Source organism: Sarcophilus harrisii, chromosome 1 (assembly GCF_902635505.1).
Source record: "Sarcophilus harrisii chromosome 1, mSarHar1.11, whole genome shotgun sequence".
NCBI classification, from domain to species: Eukaryota; Metazoa; Chordata; class Mammalia; order Dasyuromorphia; family Dasyuridae; genus Sarcophilus; species Sarcophilus harrisii.
In genome coordinates, this window is record NC_045426.1 from 564,197,367 (window position 1) to 564,220,773 (window position 23,407).

Consider the following 23,407-nt stretch of genomic DNA (forward strand, 5'->3'; position numbering starts at 1 on the left):
AGGAATATCAAGTTGTACAAGATGGATCTACAATGTCATGTTCAATCTTGTTTTTCTGTTAACTCTGTTGTGGAATTGATTATTTTATTTCTTAAGTTCATAAATAATTTTTTTTCAAAAGGTATGATTTAGTCAATGAGTACCAATCTAGATTGTAACCCTTCCACACCTTGGAAAACAGGATTTTGTGACTTTACTCTTTATTTGCTGAGATTACATAAGACAATTCTAGTGGCCAATCTTCTGGTAATGATCCTTCCTATACTTAATTAGGCTAATTGTCACTTGGCAATCCCATCATGAAGGTCTGTACTCAGATCCTTTTCATCTTGGTAAGAGATAACAAAGCACAAAAGCAGCTATCATAGTCTTTAAGAACCTAGGATCACACTTCATATTGATCAAGATGACAAGAAAAAATAATGACAAATGTTGGAAGGGATGTGGGAAAACTGGGACACTAATGCATTGTGGATGGAGTTGTGAAATGAAACAATTTGGAACTATGCTCAAAGGGCTATAGAACTGCCCATACCCTTTGATCCAGCAGTATTACTACTGGGTCTGTATCCCAAAAAGTTCATAAAAGAATGAAAAGTACCCACATGTGCATGTTTGTAGTCTTTTTATAATTAGCAAGGTACTGGAAATTGAGGGAATGCCCATCAATTGGGGACTGATTGATTGAATAAGTTATGGTACATGAATATTAGGGAATATTATTGTTCTATAAGAAATGATGAGCAGGAGGGTTTTAGGAAAGCCTAGAAAGATTTACATGAACTGATGTTGAGTAAAGTAAGCACAACTAGGAGAACATAGTATACAGTAAGAGAAGAATGATGTGATTATCAGTTGTGATGAACTTGGCTCTACTCAACAATGCAGTGATTCCAGATTCAAGACAATTCCCATAATGCCATCTGGATCCAGAGAGAGAGAGAACTGTGGAGATTGAACATGGATTCAGTAAGCAAAGTATTTTTACCTTTTTTTATTAATTTTTTCCCAAATGATAAATAAGTTTTTATTTTTATTTTTCCAATTCATTTTTGTAAGACCTTGTATTCCAAATTTTTCTCTCTTCCACGCCTTCCCTCCCCCCAAAAGAGCAAGCAATCTACTATAGGTTAAACATAATGCAATCCTTTTAAACATATTTCCATATTTGTCATATTGTACAAAAAAAAATCAAACCAAAAGTGGAAAAACCACAAGAAAGAAAAAGCAAACAAACAAAAAAAAGGTGAAAATGTTCCTTTTTGATCTGATCTTTCTTGTACAATACTGAAGGCATGGAAGATTTTAGTGGAAATAAATAGGTATGTTTCAAGATATCACTCTCCTACTCAGAAATCTTTAATATAAACTGTAATATAATATATTATTATATAATATAATATAAAACACTGTAATATAAAACACAAAAACTTACATTTAGTACCTTTTATTTTCTGTTTCCATCCTATCTATCCTAAGAATGTTCCAAAATTCTCCCACATATAAGTGCTTTATCCCATCAATATTGTACTCACTCAGTGTCCCTTAAAAATGCTCCATTTCTATCTTGCCCATCATCAAACGTCACCTCCTCCATGAACCATACCCTATATATCCCTGATTGCAGTGATATTTCTATCTCTTCTGAACTCTTTTGATACTTAGTTTTGTCCTGCTCTTTAGGGAACTTAAAATACGTTATATGATAGTAATTTTTTTTACATGTACATATGTCCCCAACTAGCTTGTAAATTCACAGATTGCTAGGTGTATATATTGATGAGGTTCTAGATCACTAGGCAGAGTTAGTAAACAATGCTAACATACTAAAGAAAGCTGAAGTACTAAGATTACTCCCTGAGCAAAGGAGGAAGGGCACTGATGAGGATCAGCTCAACGGTACAGTTGCACCCCCTGTGGAGGTCTTATGTAAACCTACCTTACTGTATCTAATCAGAAAGCTAAGTTATGATGTCAAACCCCCCAAGGTAAAATTTCCCCAATAAATATGTCCATATCTAGGCCATCTTTGCTGAATCCTTTTTGGGTTAGCCAGACAGACCTTCTGCCTTTTGGTGTCTTTCTCCTCATGCCCTCCCTCCCTCAACCCTCAAGATGTCTTTTTCCTTGTTATAACTAATTCTTTTAGGGTCCTAAACTCCTCTAAGAATTTAACCCGTCAGTCAATGGCATACTCCCACCTCATAGTGTATTCCCTTTCTCCGGGTTAATTTTGAGTTCCATTGGGAAACATGTCTTTTCCATTGTTAATTACTAAAACTCTTTCCTTGTTAACTCTATGCTCTCTCAAATCTTTTTAGTTACCACTTGTGGTGTCTATTTTACCTCTTCATTTTGTCTGTAACCTCTTCTCATAAATAAAAATACAATTTGACAAAGAGAAAGGTCATTGTGAATTTATCATATGACCAAACCCCAACATTGACTTCAATGTCATCATTTGATGTCTACCTCAAATCTCATCAAGATCCCTTGGGTCTCTTAGTATTCTCCACAGCACCATGTACAATTCCTGGCATATAAATAGGAAGCATGTTCATTCATTCAAGAAGATTTTATTAAGTATCAACTATTAAGGCACTATGTTAGACTCGGGAGATATAAAGAAAAAAGTGAAATAGTTCTACAACATCAGTCTATACACATTTATTAGGGAGGAGAAGGTGAGGCTGGGATTTTGCACAGCCCTCCCTCACTTCAATCCAAATCACTTGAATGTCATGGCATCAACTCACTGGTGTCAGGGTTGTCTTCCAGAACAAAGGACAAACATCAACCCCTGTACACTGCCTCAGTGAGCACTGAGCAACACAATGTTGTTTTCTCTCTTTCTTCTTTTCTTCCTTTTTTCTTTCTCTCTTCCCTCTTTCTTTTTTTTTTTTTTTCTTCCTTTCTTTTCTTTACTTTATCTTCTTATGGGTGCTCTGCCCAAAGGAATATAAATTTTGATCGTGGAAACCTCACATTACATCTGGGGTTAACTAGTTTGATTTTCACTCTAGCTAACATAGACCAACAAAAGGTCCTAGGCAAAGCCCACTTAGTCTCAGTTGGGCCCAGACAAATCCCGAGTGAATGCAAATAGCACATGTTTCTCTTTTGGCCAGAAACCCTGAAGGTCTTTCCCTCCCAGATTGATTTTTCTTTTTTAACTGGGTAGAAAAGGTCATTTTTTGCCTCATTTATTTCTTACTTAGCCTTACTTATAGAATGGGTGGTTCCCTCAGTCAAATTGAAACCAGTTAAAGATCTTAATTTAAAAAGACCAAGGTCTCCCACTTCATCTAGGGCTATTTCCAGGCACTGTGATCTATATCTATATCTAGTCCTGGCCCTAGGTGATTCAGGAGGAGAAAGCAAGAATAGTGATCTTGCATAGCCTTCCCTCACTTAAATAGAATTCAACTGCATGTCATGCATCACCTCCCTGATGTCAGGGTCATCTTCCAAGCATAAGGATAAACAACAAGCATTTATCAGGATTCTACTATGGGTTAGCACTAGCAATATAAAAAAAGGAAGACGGTCCCCAGTCCTTGAAAAACTCACAGTCTCATGGCAAGCAAAACAAGTAAGTACAAACAAGCTATGTATGGGATAAATAGGAGATTATCAACAGAAGAAAGATAATAGAATTAAAAGGAATTAGGAAAGCTTTCCTGTAGAAAGTGGAAATTTGAAGATAGACAGGAGTCTTCAATGAACTTATGTTCTATAGAGGTAGGACTGGATACAATATAATCTGAAGGACAGAGTACTAATGACTGGGGAGATCAGGAAAGATGAGAGGGACACTAGACCTGAGCCTAGAGGAAAAATAATAGTTTCTAATTGGTAGAGATAAGAAGAAAGACCTATATATAATGCTTAAAAACTGAAGATGAAATGCTAAGTTTTGGAACAATCCAAGAGACCAATTTAGATTAAAGGAAAAATCAAAAAGGATATTAATATAAAATAAATGTGGAAAGGCAAGCTGGAAGGAACCAAGTGAAAACCTTGAAATATTTTATCCTAGCACCAACAGAGACGAAGAGCTCATTAAAATTTCTTGAGGAGGGGAGTAATGTGATCAAACATGTTTTAGGAAGATTATTTTGCATGCCAAGTTGCATGAAAAGTGAAGCTATAAATGGAGAAATGGGATACAGTGAGACTAATGAAATTATTTCAATAAACCAGGCAAAAGGTGATAAGGGGCTGAACCAAGGTGGTAGTCCTGCAAGTATAAAGGAGAGAGATTCAATGAACATTACAGACATAAAATTTATAAGGTTTAGCAATTAATTTAATATTGGGAGTGGGGAAAGAATGAAGAGCAAAGGGTGACTCTAAGGTGGTGAACTTGGGTAAGTATGATAGTGATAATGTCAGATACCTTCAACAGAAAGAGGGAAGTTTGGAAAAGGCATAGTGAATGAAGTAAACTGTGAAAGCTGTCTCACAAGAAGGAGATGGTTCTAAAAATTGAGTGAAAGTAGACTGTGAAGAAATGATCAGCGGGATGATTTCAGAAAGGCCTGGAGAGACTTGCATGAACTGATATTGAGTGAAATGAGCAGGACCAGGAGATCATTATATACTTCAACAACAATTCTGTATGATGATCAATTCTGATGGATGTGGCCCTCTTCAACAATGTGATGAATCAAATCAGTTCCAATAGAGCAGTAATGAATTGAACCAGGTACGCCCAGCGAAAGAACTCTGGAAGATGACTATGAACCATTACATAGAATTCCTAATCCCTATATTTTTGCCCACTTTCATTTTTTATTTCCTTCACAGATTAATTGTACATTATTTCAAAGTCCGATTCTTTTTGTACAGCAATATACTGTATGGACATGTATACATATTTTTTTTTTTAACATACTTTAATATATTTTACATGTATTGGTCAACCTGCCATCTGGGGGAGGGAAGAGGGGGAAGGGAAAAATTGGAACAAAAAGTTTTGCAATTATCTGTGCTGAAAAATTAAAGCATATATCTTGTAAATAAAAAGCTATAATAAATTTTTTTTTTTTTTTTAAAGAAAGAAAGTAGACTGTTCCAAGGCCAGATATCTTTCTCCAGAAATCACAGGGCTTACAAGGAGTGGGATCTTTTCTTTGTGAGACTAAGTTGGGGTCACTTTGGCAAAGAAACTCCCATATAAAGTAATTTGGTAATCCTAAAGATGTGGTTGGGTTGAAAGTTTTTCCTCATTTATGCCTTAGGATGTAAGGTCATTTGTCCTGGCTAATCAGGGCAAAGATCCAGCCTATAGGGAGTATTAGCCCAGGCCCCTCTATAATTCTTGTCTATTAATTGGGCCTTGCCTCTCCTTGCCTAATTGCTTGTGGGGAGAGAGACACCCTTTCTCTCATAATAAAATTCCTTTCTGCTTTTGCCTTGAGAAATTTTTTTGATTTATTTGAACCGGTGGTCTTGTCCCACACAATAGGTAAATATTCCATTCCAAACATATTAAATTTATGATGCTTTGGGGACATTCCCAAATTTCAAAAGGTATATCTGATGCTCGGAAGAGACATTACAGATGAATAAATTATTACAGTGATTTTGATGAACCTCAACAAGCAAACATTTGCTATGAACCTATTATTTATGGAGCCCTGCATATAATCAACGACAACTAGATGTAGTCTCTGACCAATAGCAGCTTATAATTTAATTCAGTGGTCTATCTCCAAAGATACACAATTGATAAACAAATACATAGCCAGCAATTGAACATACACAAATGCTAAGGGAGTGATTAACAGGTAAATTATGGCCTGATTTTATTAGTCAGAGGATACTTTATAGAAGAAGTAAATAGAAGCTAGGTTTAAAGAAGAAATGTTCAATTTAAAGAGAAAAAAGAAAGCATTCTATGTATTAAAAATATGGCTGGCAAAAAGAATAACAAAGAATGGGGAGGAGGCACTTAAGGAAAAACACAAGGTAAATTAGGGAATTAAGGAAACAAAGAAAAAGAAGCATTAGGAGAAGAGAGAGTTGCATTTAAAAAAAAAAAAAGGCAGGTCCAGTTTCTGATGTCAATTATGGTTTTGATTGTTGAGAAGAAAGACTAAAGGATAGGTTTAAAACTAGAAGAATAAAAATGTTTTCTTTGTGGAGAGGATTTGAGCCCAGATTTGTGATTTCTTTATGCATTGAGAACTTCAAATAAAGAAACTTGTTCTACCAATGCAGATCTCATAGCAGACTAGGCACTGGGCTTAGAATCAGGAAGACATGAGTGCAGTCCTCTCCTCTGAAATGAAATTGTGTTGGAGTTTTGGACAAGTTACAACCTCTCTGTGCTTCAGTTTCCTGTCTAGAAAATGAAGGGGTGGGACTCAATGATCTCCAAAATCACCTCAAGATCTAAATCTATGAGCCTATGATTTGCATTTTATAGTCTTCCCCAGATACTGGAGAAATTCAATTGATGAAGTCTGGTTTGGTGGGTGAATTGGGAAGAGACAAAGGGAAGAACTGATAAAAATTATTCCCAGAGGCACGTAGAAAGAAGACTTAGATAATCAGTTTAGTTCCATGGTACCACCTCCGGAGGTAATCTAGTCAGAAATCAAAGTTAAATCAAGTCTCTGAGGCTAAATTACTTATGATCCAGCCCAGGGCCACTGCCCTCCTTTGTGTCAGCCAGCCACTAGCGCTCCAGAAACAGTGGTATCTTGCTCTTTACCCCTCCCCCATGCCTCATGGTATCTCCCCTAATTCCACCATGCTTCTCAACCCCACTTTTCCTCCTTTAGGATACTAAGCCCCTTTCAGGATTTGGCCTGCCAGCTAGAGACAAGCCCAATCCCATGGGATGCTCCCTTTCTACTAAGTCATCTTGAGTTCCACTGAGGAATTTATCTTTCATATACTTTCCCACTCTATTCCATATCCACCATTCCTGGTCTCTATATATCCCTTAGTTTTGTCTGTAACCTCTTCCCTAAATAAACCTGCCATTTGCTAAAGAGAATGACCATTATGAATTCTTCACTTGAACCCAAATTTTGGTGTTTCTTCTAAAGCACATTATCTGAACCTGAATAATATTTGAATCTCCAACAGCCATATCACAATGACTTGTCCAGGGTTACATAGCTAATTGATGACAAAGGAAGACTTGAGCCCTGGTCTTCCTTACTCTCTACCCACTATACCATACTATTTCTCAATGGATACGTTGTCATGGACTAGTGCTCTACCTATAAAAATAGGGAGGAAAGAAAGCACCATAACATAATGAGTTACCATGATAAAGTAGAAAGCATACTGAACTGTTAGTCAAAATATCTGTATTCTAGTCCTTTTTGCCAGCAGGTAGGTTGTGTTCTTAAACAGTTCACAACCTTTCTGGGCTACAGTTTTATCAGATCATAGATTTAGATCTGGAAAGAATTTAGGAATCATTTAAACCTTATCTTAGGATTTAGGATTATTTTAGGAGAATCTTAGGATTAGGAAAAAATCTTAGGGATCATTTTGTCCATTGCACAGTGAATAGAATGCTGGTTGGACCTGGAGTCCAGAAGATTAAAATTCAAAAATCAAGTCTCAGACACCAGTTATTGACCCTAAGCAAGTCAGTTAACCTGTCTAAATCAGTTTCTTCATCTATAAAATAAAAATAATTTCAACTTCCCAGGACTATAAGGATCAAATGATATACTTGGAAAACACTTTGCAAACCTTAAGATACTATATAAATGCTAAATAATTAAGATGATGGTAGATATAACATCTGAAGTTCAGAGAAAAGATTAAGCTAGTTACCTGAAATCTAAGACATAGTGAAAGAATTTGAATTCACAACCTCTGAAGCACAGAGAAGTTGTGACTTGTCCAAAACTCCACAACTATTTCATTTCAGAGGAGAGGACTGCACTCATGTCTTCTCAATTCTAAGCCCAGTGCCTGGTTTGCTATGAGATCTGCATTGGTAGAACAAGTTTCTTCATTTGAAGTTCTCGATGCATAAAGGAATTGAATTCCTTCTAATCACAACTCCAGTTCATACATGCCTCATCTGTAAACTGAAGGTATAAGCTAGAGATTCTCCAAGAACCTTTTCAGGTTTAATCAGAAAAGCAGAACAGAACCAGAAGAGAGAGACAATAAAGCACTTGTACTTACAAGAGATTTGAGATAAAATACTGGGAAAGAAGCTAAAACAACAATCTAGCAACTCTTAGTAAAGAATTTATGAAATTATTCAGTATACATGGCAAATCTCCTAGAACAGGACACTATCTTAACACAACTGCTAAAAACAGTGGTTCCTAATCTTTTCTAGTACATGGGCCCCTTTTTAAACAAGCAAAAATTGTTGAGTCCCCACCTGATAGTCATACTATTAATACCCATAAATTAAGAAAATAATAACAAAAAGCAAGTATGAATGCAGCAATGCTTTAAAATTAATTTCTATTTTATTCATCATAATAGCATCTACTTACATTTGGGAAGAAGTTATACATATATGTGTAAGAATAAGTGGGATTTATTTGCTTTAAGATTAACAAAATACTTTACAAACATCATCTTTTTTTTTTATTATAATAACTTTTTATTGACAGAACCCATGCCAGGGTAATTTTTTTACAACATTATCCCTTGCACTCACTTCTGTTCCGATTTTTCCCTCCCACCCTCTACCCCTCCTCTAGATGACAAGCAGTCCTATATATATGTTGAATATGTTGTAGTATATCCTAGATACAATATACATGTGTAGAACCGAACAGTTCTCTTGTTGCTCAGGGAGAATTGGATTCAGAAGGTAAAAATAACCCGGGAAGAAAAACAAAAATGCAAACAGTTTACATTCATTTCCCAGTGTTTTTTTCTTTGGATATAGCTGCTTCTGTCCATCACTGATCAACTGAAACTGAATTAGGTCTCTTTGTCAAAGAAATCCACTTCCATCAGAGTACATCTTTATACAGTATCAATGTTGATGTATATAATGATCTCTTGGTTCTGCTCATTTCACTTAGCATCAGTTCATGTAAGTCTCTCCAAGCCTCTCTGTATTCATCCTGCTGGTCATTTCTTACAGAACAATAATATTCCATAACATTCATATACCACAATTTACCCAACTATTCTCCAATTGATGGGCATCCACTCAGTTTCCAGCTTCTGGCCACTACAAACAGAGCTGCTACAAACATTTTGGCACATACAGGTCCCTTTCCCTTCTTTAGTATCTCCTTGGGGTATAAGCCCAGTAGTAGCACTGCTGGTTCAAAGGTTATGCACAGTTTGATAACTTTTTGGGCATAATTCCAGATTGCTCTCCAGAATGGTTGGATTCATTCACAGCTCCACCAACAATGCATCAATGTCCCAGTTTTCCCGCATCCCCTCCAACAATCATCATAATTTTTTCCTGTCATCTTAGCCAATCTGACAGGTGTGTAGTGGTATCTCAGAGTTGTCTTAATTTGCATTTCTCTGATCATTAGTGATTTGGAGCACTCTTTCATATGAGTGGTAATAGTTTCAATTTCACCATCTGAAAATTGTCTGTTCATATCCTTTGACCATTTGTCAATTGGAGAATGGCTTGGTTTCTTATAAATTAGAGTCAGTTCTCTATATATTTTGGAAATGAGGCCTTTATCAGAAACTTTAACTGTGAAGAAAACAGCATCTCATTTGAAAGTGAGGTTTGATTTCTCCAAGAGCATACAATCATGATAGGATCTGAACCAGTTCTCTGGCACACAATTGCTCATGGATAGGCCAAGCTAATACAATAAAAATGACAATTTTACCTAAATTAATCTACTTATTCAATGCCATACCAATCAAACAGCCAAGATATTAATTTATAGAGCTACAAAAAATAATAATAAAATTCATCTGGAAGGACAAAAGGTCAAAAATTTCAATGGAATTAATGAAAAAATGCAAATGAAGGTGGCCTAGCTGTACCAGACCTAAAACTATATTATAAAGCATCAATCATCAAAATTGTTTGGTACTGGATAAGAAATAGAAAAGTTGATCAGTGAATAAGTTAGGTTCACAAGACACAAAAGTCAATGATTATAAACCCAAAAATTCCAGCTGCTGGGATAGAAACTCACTATTTGACAAAAATTTCTGGGAAAGGGGCAGCTAGATGGCACAGTGGTAAGAACACCAGCCCTGAAGTTGGGAGGACCCGAGTTCAAATCTGGCCTCAGACATTTAATACTTCCTAGCTGGGTGACCCTGGGCAATTCACTTAACCCCAATTGCCTCAGGAAAAAAAAAATTGCAAGGAAAATTGAAAAATAGTATGGCAGAAAGTAATCATTGAGCAACACCTAACACACTATACCAAGATAAAATTGAAATGGATTCATGATTTAGACATAAAGTAATACTATGAGCAAATTAGAAGAACAAGGGGATAGTCTACCTCTCAGATCTGTGGAGAAGGAAAGAATTTATGGCCAAAGAGAATATTCTCTACATATGTAGAGAACATTATGAAATGCAAAAATGAATAATTTTGATTGAATTACGTTTAAAAGTTTTTGTATAAACAAAACCAATGCAGCCAAAATTAGAAGAGAAAAATTTTACTTCCAAGGGTTCTAATAAAGCCTTCATTTCTAAAACATACAGAGAATTGATTCAGATTTATAAGAATACAAACCATTCTTCAACTGATAATCAAAGAATACGAACAGACAATTTTCAGATGAAGTAATTAAAGCCATTTCTAGTCATGTGAAAAAATGCTCTAAATCAGTATTGATTAGAGAAATGCAAATTAAGACAACTCACAGTACCTCTCAAATTGACTTAAGATGACAGGAAAAGAAAATAATAAATGTTAAAAGAGATGTGGGAAAACTGAGCCACATTGCTGGAGCTATGAACTGATCACCATTGTAGAGAACAACTTGGTGTTGGAATCTTTACAAAGTGTTAAGTCATTAGAGTTGATAGAGACAATAATTATCTAATTTAGCATGGCTCAGTATGATTGATCTAGTCCTAGAGGAGATGTTATGGGCCAGAACTTGAAACAAGGTACTAAGTACAACTGATAGAAACAATGCTTGTGTTCACACCTTTAGAGAGCTCATATAAGCAAGAAGTATTTAAGTAATTACTCATTGGAGTTCACATGTTTGGGAGATTTCAGGGTTTAGTATGAGATATCCTAATTCACATCTCCCTTGAAGCTCTCAGGGCCAGAGAGCACTCTGGGAGAAACCCATCATCCCACTCTCTCAGAAGAGATCGTATATAAGAAACAGACAGAGACTCTCTCAGGGATTTGAGCTGAAAACATTGTGAGGGGAGCATCAAGTCAATTCAGGAGAAGCCCTCTCTAGGAGGCGCAACCAGATTCACTTCATCTCACCCAGCTATGGTGGCTGGGCTCCTGCACTTCCTCCACTGAGACCCATGCTGGTCTGAAAGGCTCTCCAGAAAGCTGCCCAGCCCCAGGCAAGGAGATGCTGGCGGGAGACTGAAGAAAGCAGAGGCAGAAGCAAAGGACAAAGCTGCAAGAGCTCTTGGAACCAAGCAGAGAGATAGGCCACCAAGACAACTAACCGGGCTATATTGGAGACAATAAAAGATCTGAACTTTTAGCACCTGGCTGCATTTAGGTGATTATTTACTTATAACTGAAACTAAGGCTGCCTCCAGAAAATCTCCCCAAGAAACCTGCTTCCAGAGAGAACCATTATATTATTATTATAAAGAAAAAAAACACCACAATTTGGAACTATTTCCAAAGGGTTATCAAACTGTGCATACCCTTTGATCCAGCAGTGTTTCTATTGGGTCTATAGTCCGATCTTAAAGGAGGGAAAGGGACCCACATATGCAAAAATGTTTGTAACAGCTTTTTGTAGTGGCAAAGAACTCCTGAAGATGCCCATCAATTGAGGAATGGTTGAATAAATTATGGTATATGAATGTAATAGATTATTGTTCTATAAGAAATGATGAGCAGGCTGATTTCAGAAAAACCTGAAAAGACTTATATGAACTGATGGTAAGTCAAGTGAGTAGAACCAAAGGATTATTGTATAGAGCAACAAGATTATGTAATGATCATCTGTGATGGACTTGACTCTTTTCAACAATGAGGTAATTCAGATCAATTCCAATGGACTTATTATGGAGAGAACCCTCTGCATCCAGAGAGGATTATGGGGGATGAACATGAATCACAACATAGTATTTTCCACCTTTTTTATTGCTGTTTTTTTTTTTTTTCTCATTTTTTTTCCCTTTTTGATCTGATTTTTCTTATGCAACATGTTAAATGTGGAAATATGTTCAAAAGAATTGCACATGGTTAACCTATTTTGATTACTTGCTATCTAGGGGAGGGGGGAGGGAGAGAGAAAAATTTGGAACACAAGGTTTTGTAAGGATGAATGCTGAAAACTATCTTTGCATGTATTTTTAAAATAAAAAGCTATTGTTATATTTTTAAAATTACCTCTCAAAAGGAAATAAGTGTTGATGCATTTTGAGATACTTTAAAATAGTTCCACAGCTCAAGGAATACTTAGCTTTTGGGTTGGGAACTACCAAAATAGAGAATATTTAGAAAGAATCAAGAAAAGCAATCAACAAGTATCTATTTAGCACTTAAAATTTTTCTGCCCACTAGCTTACAATCAAATAGAGGAGACCAAAAAAAAAAAAAAATTGGTAAAGATAAAAAAACATACTGAAGTTCTAAATTCCATGACACAAAATAAGGTCTAAAGTTATCAGAGAGGACAGACGTCCTAAATACTTCATGGAGAAGAAAGGCTCTATCCTGGAAGAAAGGAAAGGCTTCTTTGAATACGAACAAAGGCTTCTAGAGAAGCAGGAGCTTTGGGGAAACACTGAGAAGATCCTCCTGACTAAAGCAGACAATACTTGTTGTAAACATGAGAAACAAAATTTATGTTTATGGAAAATTGGAAACATGAGATAGACATATGTTATGGAAGACCTTTGAAACTAAGGAAATGGTGCCACAATAGTTTTTAACATAGGGATAAATAAAATGAAAGGCAGCCAAGAACACTGGCTTTGAGGTCAAAGGACTTGGTTCAAACTTCAGTAGAAATATAACCTCTAAACTAGTGAATTAACCTCTTTGGGGTCTAGTTTGGGACTTCCAGACTTCAAAGTCATGCATCAACTGAAATATGGACCAGGATTTCCCTCAGCACCTGGGACTTACTGCCCTGAAGCAACACGTCAAGTCTTCTAGGCCTGGACTATCCCTCTGAAAGGCCCCCCTCTCCCATTTATGGAGTCTCCATTTCATGAAAGAGTCCAAATAAGCCTTCATTCTCTTCCTCTGCCCCTACTCCAAGTTCCCTTTTATATGTTGTTTTACCTCAATGGAATGTAAGCTGCTGGAGAACAGTCTTGAACAGTCTGTCTTCTATGTTTTTATTTGTATTGCCAATGCTTAGCACAGTATTTGGCAAATAATGATTAATAAATACATTTCCTTTGTCTATAAAATGAAGCATGGAAATAGAGATCTCTAAAATTCCTTCCAACTTTGACTACGATTCTAGTATTTGACCTTTGAAGAAATCACTTTCTGAGCCTCAGTTTCATCACTTACAGTGCATGATGGAATAACCTCTAAGTTTCTTAGAATCCTATGATTCTATTAATTAGTCTGGTTAGCAGTAAACATGATAAACTGAAAGAAAGTTATCCTCCTACCACACAGAAGCTGGCAAAGGATTATTTTCACAGCTGTAAATAGGGTTCTATTTCTAACCCTATCCTATTCAGCTTAATAGTGCCTTTTAAATTTTAACATCTCAACTAATTCCCTGACTAGTAATCACTACTAATTTTAAGTGGTATCTTAAAAGGCTTCATTTGGGTTGCAGTTCAAATCTACAACTGAAAAACTGTAACCAAAAAAAAAAATTAATCTGGAGGTAAATCAAAAGAAAAAAAGACAGGTTGTGTAATAGGCCTTTAACTGTTCACCTTATTTCCTTTATTTCAAGTTCAGTTTTCTGATTCTCAGTTTAAATTTCTTATCACTATGATTTCTGATCAGCTATACTTAACTAGAAGTAAAATCAGTAAAATCAGGCATATTGTCTAAAATTTTGGGCAAGCTTGAATATTTAAAGTGTGAGAATAAAACCTAAGAATTATATAGCCAAAACTATATGGAGTTCATCTAGTGCAGATAAGGAAAATGAGACTCACGGACTTGAAGTATTTTGCTTATTCTATGGTTATGCCAATAGTTACATATGGTAGGTTAAACAGCTAGTTAAATGAAAGGGGTAGGATCTCATTCTTGAGTTTTCTGATTTTCAATCTAGTGGTCTTTTCACTATACCACATTGCTTTCTATGAGTTAGTCTTAAGTCTCAATACATATTCTAATAATAATAATAATAATTTATGTAGCATTTATCATGCCAAGGGTTTTCCTCACAACATAACTATTATCATTCCTATTTTACAAAAAAGCAAACTGAGGCAGGTAGAGGTTAAAGTGGCTTGTCTAGGATCATATATATAACTGGTGTCTGAGGCCACATTTGAACACGTCCCTTACTTACTTCATGCCTGCACGTTTGTTATCCTGCTGTATCTATTTTTCTTTGTTGAATGATGGGACTTTTGTTGAGTATAATGCAGCTGTCCAGGAACACATAACAAGAAACCTATACATTTTTATTGGAGAAGAAAAATGAACAAGCTTTTTTAAAAAAACAGGTAATATGGTGCTAAATTATATCTGATAAGACATCAAACAAGTTTGGGAGGTGAATGTCAACAGGCTAATGCCACATTGCAAAGAAGGAATCTTATTACAGCTTTTCCTGGATAGGCCACAAGTCAGTTGTCTCAGCCTCAACCTTCAGGACCGTCCCGTGAATGAATAAATCTTCATTTAGTTACTTTAGATCTTCCTGAGATAAGATTCTCTCCTCGCTTTTATACTGGCCAGTGAAATCCACTTCAAAATTGACTGTAATACGTCTAAGAAATTCCCTTTTTAAAAACACCATTTTAACCTGACTTGCTCTGCAAACCCTGCTTTCGGGGTTCTTTCACCTTTCAGGAGACCCAGCCAGGGAAATAAGAAGGAAGTTTTTGCCCGCAGTAAGCACTTCGCATGCCAAGTGTCAAAAAAAAAAAAAAAAAAAAAAAAAAAAAAAAAAAGGCCCGCTGGCGCTAAGGATCCTGAATCCGGCTGCTGCATCCTTACCTAAGCACCCCCAGCCACCTGTTCTCTCCCGGAGAACTGCGGAGAAGCGCGCCGAAGGTGAAGGAGGCTCGCGGCAGGTACCAAGATGTGAGGACTGGTCCTCGTGCGCACGCACCAGGAAATCGGCCAGAGGACACACATCCCCAAACAGTCGCGCGCAGGGGAGGGAGACGAGCAGCCCGACAAGCAGACGGTCCTATCCCAGTGCAGGTAACACCGCTATCCGATCGCACCTCTAGGCGCTGACACCTTTCTGGGAGCGCCTGGGAAGCCGGCGCAGGGGCGGACGAGGCATCCATGTGCGGCGATCTCCCCGCGCTTGGGTCCCTCTCTCCCTCTCGCACTCGCCGGCGCTCCCAGCCCCCCCTCCCCTCCCCCCCCAGTACCCCTCGCGAGCCCTCTCACCTGGCCGGTGATGCCGGTGATGAGAGCCACCTTCCTGGACTTGTCCATCTCGCTATCCCCGTCGCCCCGGTCGCTCGGGCAACGTCCCCGGGCTTGTGCCATGTTTCTCGAGGGTTGGAGAGGAGTGCGACCACGGGAGGGGGGGAAGGCGGGGGGGTAGTGGAGACAGAACGTGTGTCTGAGGAGGGGGAGGAGAGGGCTTAGGGCGCCCGCGCCGCCAAGATCACAGAGCCCGGCCCACAGCCAGACACTGACAGGGGAGGGAGGGGAAAGGGGGTGTCTAGAGGGGAGGGGACGGAGCGGCGGGCTCGGCCGGCCCTTGCGTCATTTGCGTCACCCACCGACGTCCGTCGAAGCCCCGCCCATTTCCCCCCTACTCGAGACTGTAGAAAGCCTTGGAAGAGGGAAGCGCGTAGTGGGCGGAGCTACCCTGCATCCTTCAGCCGCCACAGCTGTGGAGGCGGGGACAAAGGGAGACCCTGCCCTGCCTGCGCCTGGCTCCGCCTCGTCCCGCTATGAAGTTGCGCATGCGCCTGGGGACGAAAGGGAATGAGGAAAAGGAAGAGAATACCAGAAAGAGAGAGAGAGCGCGAGCTGCTGCGGAGAGTCGGGGACGCCTCTGGAACCTAGAGTGGTGGCGGGGTGGGGGGGGGGGGGCCTCAGAAGGATACACCGGAAGCGCCGATCTCCGTTCTGTCACACCCACTTTGGGGAGCGGCGAGCCTCCAAGGAACCGGAGCGCAGGCCCCAAGTGAGCCTCCTTTTGGCGTCCTTTTTTTAAACCCTCCTTTGCTGTTCTAAGGGGTCGAACATGAATGATTTGTCATTTTAATGGCCAAGCTTTAGCCGCACTGGGAGATTCAGTGACTCGCCCTGGGTTACACAGGGAGTCAGAGTCTGAGAGGGTGTTTAAACTTCCCGAGGCCGGGTCTAGCCCTCCACGCTCTGGCCACCATCCACCTCCAACTCCCCATATACATTTTGGTGCAAGGAGTAACAGCGTGGATTTCTTTCTTTTTTTTTTTTTTTTTTTTTTTTTAATAGCCTTTTATTTACAGGTTATATGCATGGGTAACTTTACAGCGTTAACAATTGCCAAACCTCTTGTTCCAATTTTTCTTTTTTTTTTTTTATGTACAATCTTTGTTTATTAAAATTTTTTTAAGAACAAAAAAGTGTTAGGAAAAAAAAAAGATGGCACTATTAAAATGCTGCATTCAATATGCCAACAAATTTGGGAAACTCAATAGTGGTCGCTAGATCAGAAAAGATCAATTTATGCTCAAGCCATAGATGCTTAAGCAATGCCAAAGAATGTTTAAATTAGCAAACCATTGTCCTTATTTCACACACCAGCAAGGTTATGCTTAAGATTCTGCAATCTAGGCTTTAGCGATATATGATTTTTTTTTTTTTAATAGCCTTTTATTTACAGGTTATATGCATGGGTAACTTTACAGCGTTAACAATTGCCAAACCTCTTGTTCCAATTTTTCTTTTTTTTTTTTTTTATGTACAATCTTTGTTTATTAAAATTTTTTTAAGAACAAAAAACAGTGTTAGGAAAAAAAAAAGATGGCACTATTAAAATGCTGCATTCAATATGCCAACAAATTTGGGAAACTCAATAGTGGTCGCTAGATCAGAAAAGATCAATTTATGCTCAAGCCATAGATGCTTAAGCAATGCCAAAGAATGTTTAAATTAGCAAACCATTGTCCTTATTTCACACACCAGCAAGGTTATGCTTAAGATTCTGCAATCTAGGCTTTAGCGATATATGATTTTTTTTTTTTTTAATAGCCTTTTATTTACAGGTTATATGCATGGGTAACTTTACAGCGTTAACAATTGCCAAACCTCTTGTTCCAATTTTTCACCTCTTACCCCCCCACCCCCTCCCCTAGATGGCAGGATGACCAGTAGATGTTAAGTACATTAAAATATAAATTAGATACACAATAAGTATACATGACCAAACCGTTATTTTAACAGCGTGGATTTCACATTGCAGGTCCCCTTTCTGCTCACCGCCGTGCTTGTTCCTTGAGCAAGCCACAGCGACACTGTTGGACTCATTTTCTTCCGCTGTAAAACCGAGACTGGACTAGACCTCCGAAATTCTTCCCACCCAGCTTCAGGAGTTTTGAGAATTCCAAGGGACCTGGAGGAAACTGGGAATGGCCTTTCTATAGTTTCTTTTTGAAAAAGATCTATGTGTCAAAGGCAGGAGTGACAATAATGAAGGTTCACAAATAATCCCTGTAATGTTGTAAAAAATTTACCCTGGTATGGGTTCTGTCAATAAAAAGTTATAAAAAAAATAAAAAAAACAAATAATCCCTGAAAATTTGTCTTGGAAGCATCTATTTTTCTTTCCCTATAACTTGAAAATGAAAAAATGTCTGGGTTCATGAGTTGTTTGGTGACCCACATGTGGCTGGCTTTTTAATGCTTTACCATTGTTCTTGGTCATTTTAATTTCATACATGTAGACCAAAGCTCTAAGTGACTTAAATTAAAAGGATATACATTAGAAAGAATAAAGGTATATGCCAGGGAGGGAAAGTAGTTGGGAGATTGAAAAGGCCTTTTGGACTACATTCATTTTAAAGCTAAGGTATCTGAAGATCTGAAAAGCTGAATGGCTAACTGAGCCAAGACAGATAATGAAAATGGAAAATATGGGATTGGATTCATCTTTTCAGGTTCCAATTGGAGTTCATTTTTCTTTTCACTCTATCATGCTACCACCATTGAAAATGATTTCACAATTAATCAATAAGATTGCATTAAGCATTATCAACCACTATTATCTGTGCTAGAAATGCAAAGACAAAAACGAAACAGTACTTGTCCACAAGGTACTTATTTTCTAACAAGAAAACATGTACCAACACATTATCTACTCATATATGCAAAAAAAAGATATAAGGTAATGTGGGTAGAGGAGACAAAGAGGTAGTTCAGTGTGGGGAGCCGGCACTAATCTACAGCCACATAAGGCCAACCTTGAATAGGTTGAATCTCCTAATCACATTATACCAAAGACTTCCTGAATAGGAATCTCCTAATCACATCCTAACTTTGAATAGGCAGATATCTAGGCATCCCCTAATCACATCATAGAGCTTCCTGCCACCAGAAACATCTGAGCAGTTCATCCTTGGGCGGGATACCAACCCTTTGTCATGGACCCCCACCCTGTACTGTGTTTGTACAACCCTGCCTTCTTTTCTACTGCTATATATATCTGTACTATTGCACCCATTAAAATGAGGCTTGATCAGAATGATTTGACTTGCCTCCATTTTGCGCGTCCCCTCTCTCTTTCCCTTATCTCTTTTCTTCCAGGGTCCACACACTCTGCCTTGCGGGCCGAGGAAGTTCAGTGGGCCTGGAGTCAGGAAGACCTGAGTTCAAGTCTAGTCTCAAACACTTAAAATCCCCATGAAGTTAAGAAATCATTTAACTTTTGTTTGCCTTAATTCACTGAAGCATGAAATGGGAAAATCACTCCAGTATATTTCCCAAGAAAACTCCAAAGGAAGATGAGTTGACAGAACTGAAGAAGAAATTTACAAGGCTCTGTGCTAGGCCTTTTTTTAAAACTAATATTATCTCGCACAACCCTGTAAAATAGGTACTATTATCTTCATTTTATGGCTGGAGAAACTAAGACAATCAGGGATTAAGTGACTTGTCCAAAGTTATATAGCTAATAACTGACTGAATTTGAACTCAAATGTTCTTGCTCTAAGCCCAACACCATCCATCCACTATGCCACTAATGCTCACTGCCTCCCCCAGTTACAAACCTGGATAACTGAGCCAAGACAGATAATGAAAATGGAAAATATGGGATTGGATTAGTAATGCCCTTTATAGAAATTGGTATGTTTGGAATAAGGGTGAATTTAAGAGGAATGAAGATTAATTCTGTGTTGGTTTTGTAATGCTGTGTAAGATACTTAAATAGAAATGTCCAACAAGCAGTCTGGAGCTAAAAGAGTCCAGGGTTGAATATCTGCATCTGGGAGTCATCTGCAGAGAGATGATAATTAAACCAATATGAGCCAATGTGGCCACCAAGTGAAAGAGAAGAGGGTCCTGGACAGAAACTTCATTTGGAACATACCAACAGTTAATGAGTATGATAATAAGTGATGATGTATTGAAGGAGGTTCAGTCAGACAAGTAGAGGAAGAACCAAGGGCCAGTGTTATGAAAACTCAGAGAATAGATAGTGTCTGGCTAGTAAGGGTAGTCAATATGTCAAGGGCTTCAAGAGAGATCAAAAAGGGTCAAGTTGGAGAAGGGGAAGAGGCATCAATATTGGCAATTAAGATATCAATGATAATTTTGGAGAGAGCATTTTCAGCAAAGAGCTAAAGTAAGAAATCAGCTTGCAAAGGAAAGAAGTAGAAGAATAAGATGAGGCAACAAGTGTATGCAACTCCTCACCCCACCCCAGGATTGTGAATGAGAAAGAGAGAAGAGATATAAAATGATATCTCCCAATTTTTTGGATTCATGAAGTTGCCTTCCAGACTGGAAATGTCCTTATCAGGATTGCCATTAAGTTTGCTCAAGGCCAAACACAAAGCCAAAAAGAAAGCCAAGGGCCAGAGATGAGATTCAGGCCTTTCTAGGCAGTCTATATGCCAGATGTCAGATATGAGCAATATGACCACAAAAGTTATCAGGATGTAGGAGAGGAAATAGAAATCTCTCCATGAAAAGTGTCTGGAAAATGCTCATGTCCTCAGTGGAAAAAAGAAAAAGAGCTCTAATAGAGAGAGAGCATACCACAAATAACCCTTGAAGTTCAGTGACTCTCTAGCTTATTCCCATTATATCAGTAAAATATAAGACAAGATCCTCATCTGAAAGATCCATTAATTCAGAAGGAAAAAACAATGGGAAGTTTAAGAGGGAAAATAATAGGTTTGGCTAAGCGTTTATATACAAATCACTAGCCAGAAACTGGGAAGATTTCCCTAATTTCAGTGCTAAGTTATGCTTCAGGATTGCTTTCTACACCATCACCATCACACCCACCACCCCACCCTCACAACATTTCTTCCTTCCCTTCTTATGCTATAGGAAGCTGAGCACTGACCAGTATGATGGAAGATATTTTATAGAACAATAGACAAAATTCCATTTAAGAATTAGAATCTAGACCTACATGGAAAGATCCATTATCTCTACAGTAATCATATTTTTGATGAAAAAAAAAAAAGAGATACCTTTGATACCACTATGCTAAATGATGCCCTATTTAAAGATTTTTTTATCCTCATTGGAGGTCAATGAAGAAGTTGTTTGGAGGCAAGTAAAGTTCCATAATGTACATCCCAAACTCTGGAGTAACCAGTCAGTGAGTGACCTCTGAAGATTTTTAGCAGATACCTGTATCTTCTATCATCGATTGCTATTTATTAAAATGAAAAGAAAATTCATTAACGTTAATATGAGTTTTTAAAATTAAAACTTTTTATTTTCAAAACATATGCATGAATAATTTTTCAACATTAATACATTTCAACATTAACCCTTGCAAGACCTTGTGTTTCTTCCCTCCACTCTCTTCCTAAGATGGCAAGTAATCCAATATATGTTAAACATGGTCAAAATATATGTTAAATCCAATATATATACAAATTTATACAATTATTTTTTTCCTCAGGAATTTTTCATATTTATTTTCCTTGATTTCTTTGGAATATTTTTTTCCTTTTCATTATTTTTTTTTATTAAAGCTTTTTATTTTCAAAACATACACATGGATAATTTTTCAACATTGCCCTTACCAAACCTTGTGTTCACAATTTTTCCTTCCTTCCCCCCACCTTCTTCCCTAGATGGCAAGTAATCCAAAATATGTTAAACATGTTAAATATATGCTAATCCAATATATGCACATATATTTATAAAATCATCTTGCTGCACAAGAAAAATCTGATCAAAAAGGAAAAAAGTGAGAAAGAAAACAAAATTCAAACAAACAACAACAAAAAGAGTGAGAATGCTATGTTGTGAACCACACTCAGTTCCCCAGTCTTCTCTCTGGGTGTAGATGGCTCTCTTTATCCCAAGATCATTGGAACTGGCCTGAAAAGTTTCATTGTTGAAAAGAGCCACATCCATTAGATTTAATCATCGCATAATCTTGTTCCTGTATACAACAATCTCCTGGTTCTGTTCATTTCACTTAGCATCAGTTCATGTAAGTCTCTCCAAGCCTCTCTGAAATCATCCTGCTGATTGTTTCTTATAGAATAATAATATTCCATAACATTCATATACCATAACTTATTCAGCCATTCTCCAACTGATGGGTATCCACTCAGTTTCCAGTTTCTTGCCAGTACAAAAAGGGCTGACACAAAACATTTTTGTACACATGGGTCCCTTTCCTTCCTTTAAGATCTCTTTGGGATATAAGTCCAGTAGAAATATTACTGGATCAAAGGGAATGCACATTTTGATAGCCCTTTGGGCATAGTTCCAAATTGCTCTCTAGCAACTCCACCAACAATGTATTAGTGTCCCAATTTTCCCACATCCCCTGCAACATTCATCATTATCTTTTCTTGTTACCTTAGCCAATCTGAGAGATGTGTATCTCAAAGTTGTCTTAATTTGCATTTCTCTGATCAATAGTGATTTAGAACACTTTTTCATATGCTAGAAATGGTTTTAATTTCTTCATTTGAAAATTGTCTGTTCAATATGTGTTTTTTACATAATGCTTTTTAAGACTTACAAAATGCTTTCTTCAAAATGACCCTGTTAGATAGTTAGTATAAGTGTAACCATGGCTATCCTTTCTGGAGAACATGCCTGGAATTAATCTCATTCCAATGAAATGTACCCTCCTGTTTTCTGGTGAGCCCCACAATAACAGACACATGAAACTTGAGGCTTCTAGTTACTTCCCTTGTGCCCTATTTCCCTGCACAACTTCATAATGGAATTAGAATGAGTTACATTGAAGATAACTAGGCATTGAATAGGAAATGTTGCTTATTCAGTAGATTTTAAAACTTATTCTTCCTCTCTTCCCATCTGTCAAGCTTGTTAGCCCTCTAAACTCTCTCTTGGGTCTCCAATGGATAGGGGTGAGAAGTAGATGGCATTGTTGGGGGTAGAAATGGCAGTGTGAGCTCATGATTCTTCCACCCCTAGAAGTGATGAGAGCCTAAATGTGACAATTAGTACAAAGGCTTATCTAGTGGACCTCAAATCTCTCTCTGCCTCTGTTGCTTTGTGTTTTCTTCCCTGAGCACAAATGATCAAACAGTAATCAAGAGACAGGTGCTTATAGTCTTGAAGGCAAAGAGTTTAAGTGGATGAGAGCTCCTGGAAGAAGCTGAAAGGCCATAATGTAAAATAAAGATGCCAGTTCTTGGGCAGAACTGATCAATTGGAAAATCAAAGATTCAAAAGTCAAGCAATGACTCCTTTCTCCTTCCCTCCTTTTCACCTCCTCAATTCTCTCTTTTTCATTTTCAACACCACCTCAGTCCCCTCACTTCCTCCAAAGCAATAAATCCTGGGAGCTAGCATCATTCACATTACAAACAAGAACCTGCTTCCAGCAGAGCTCTTCCTTCCTTTTCTCTCTGTACTTGCTCCCCACTTAACCCCAGTCCAGCAACATACTTTACCTTGGCCTGTCTAGGCACTTTGGGGTGCTTGAGTAATCCAGACATTTATGTCAGCTCAGCAGAAGGACCT

The 23,407-nt window shown here is 37.9% G+C and overlaps 1 protein-coding gene across 1 annotated transcript in view; it reads right to left on the minus strand.

The window, feature by feature from the left end:
- Positions 1–16,004, minus strand: part of GMDS (GDP-mannose 4,6-dehydratase) — a 739,822-nt gene extending 723,818 nt beyond the window's left edge. Inside the window, exon 1 of the mRNA XM_031946945.1 lies at positions 15,662–16,004. Coding sequence (XP_031802805.1) covers positions 15,662–15,763 — 102 coding nt within the window. The 5' untranslated portion in view covers positions 15,764–16,004. The remainder of the gene's footprint in view (positions 1–15,661) is intronic.
- Between the last annotated feature and the right edge of the window lie 7,403 nt (positions 16,005–23,407).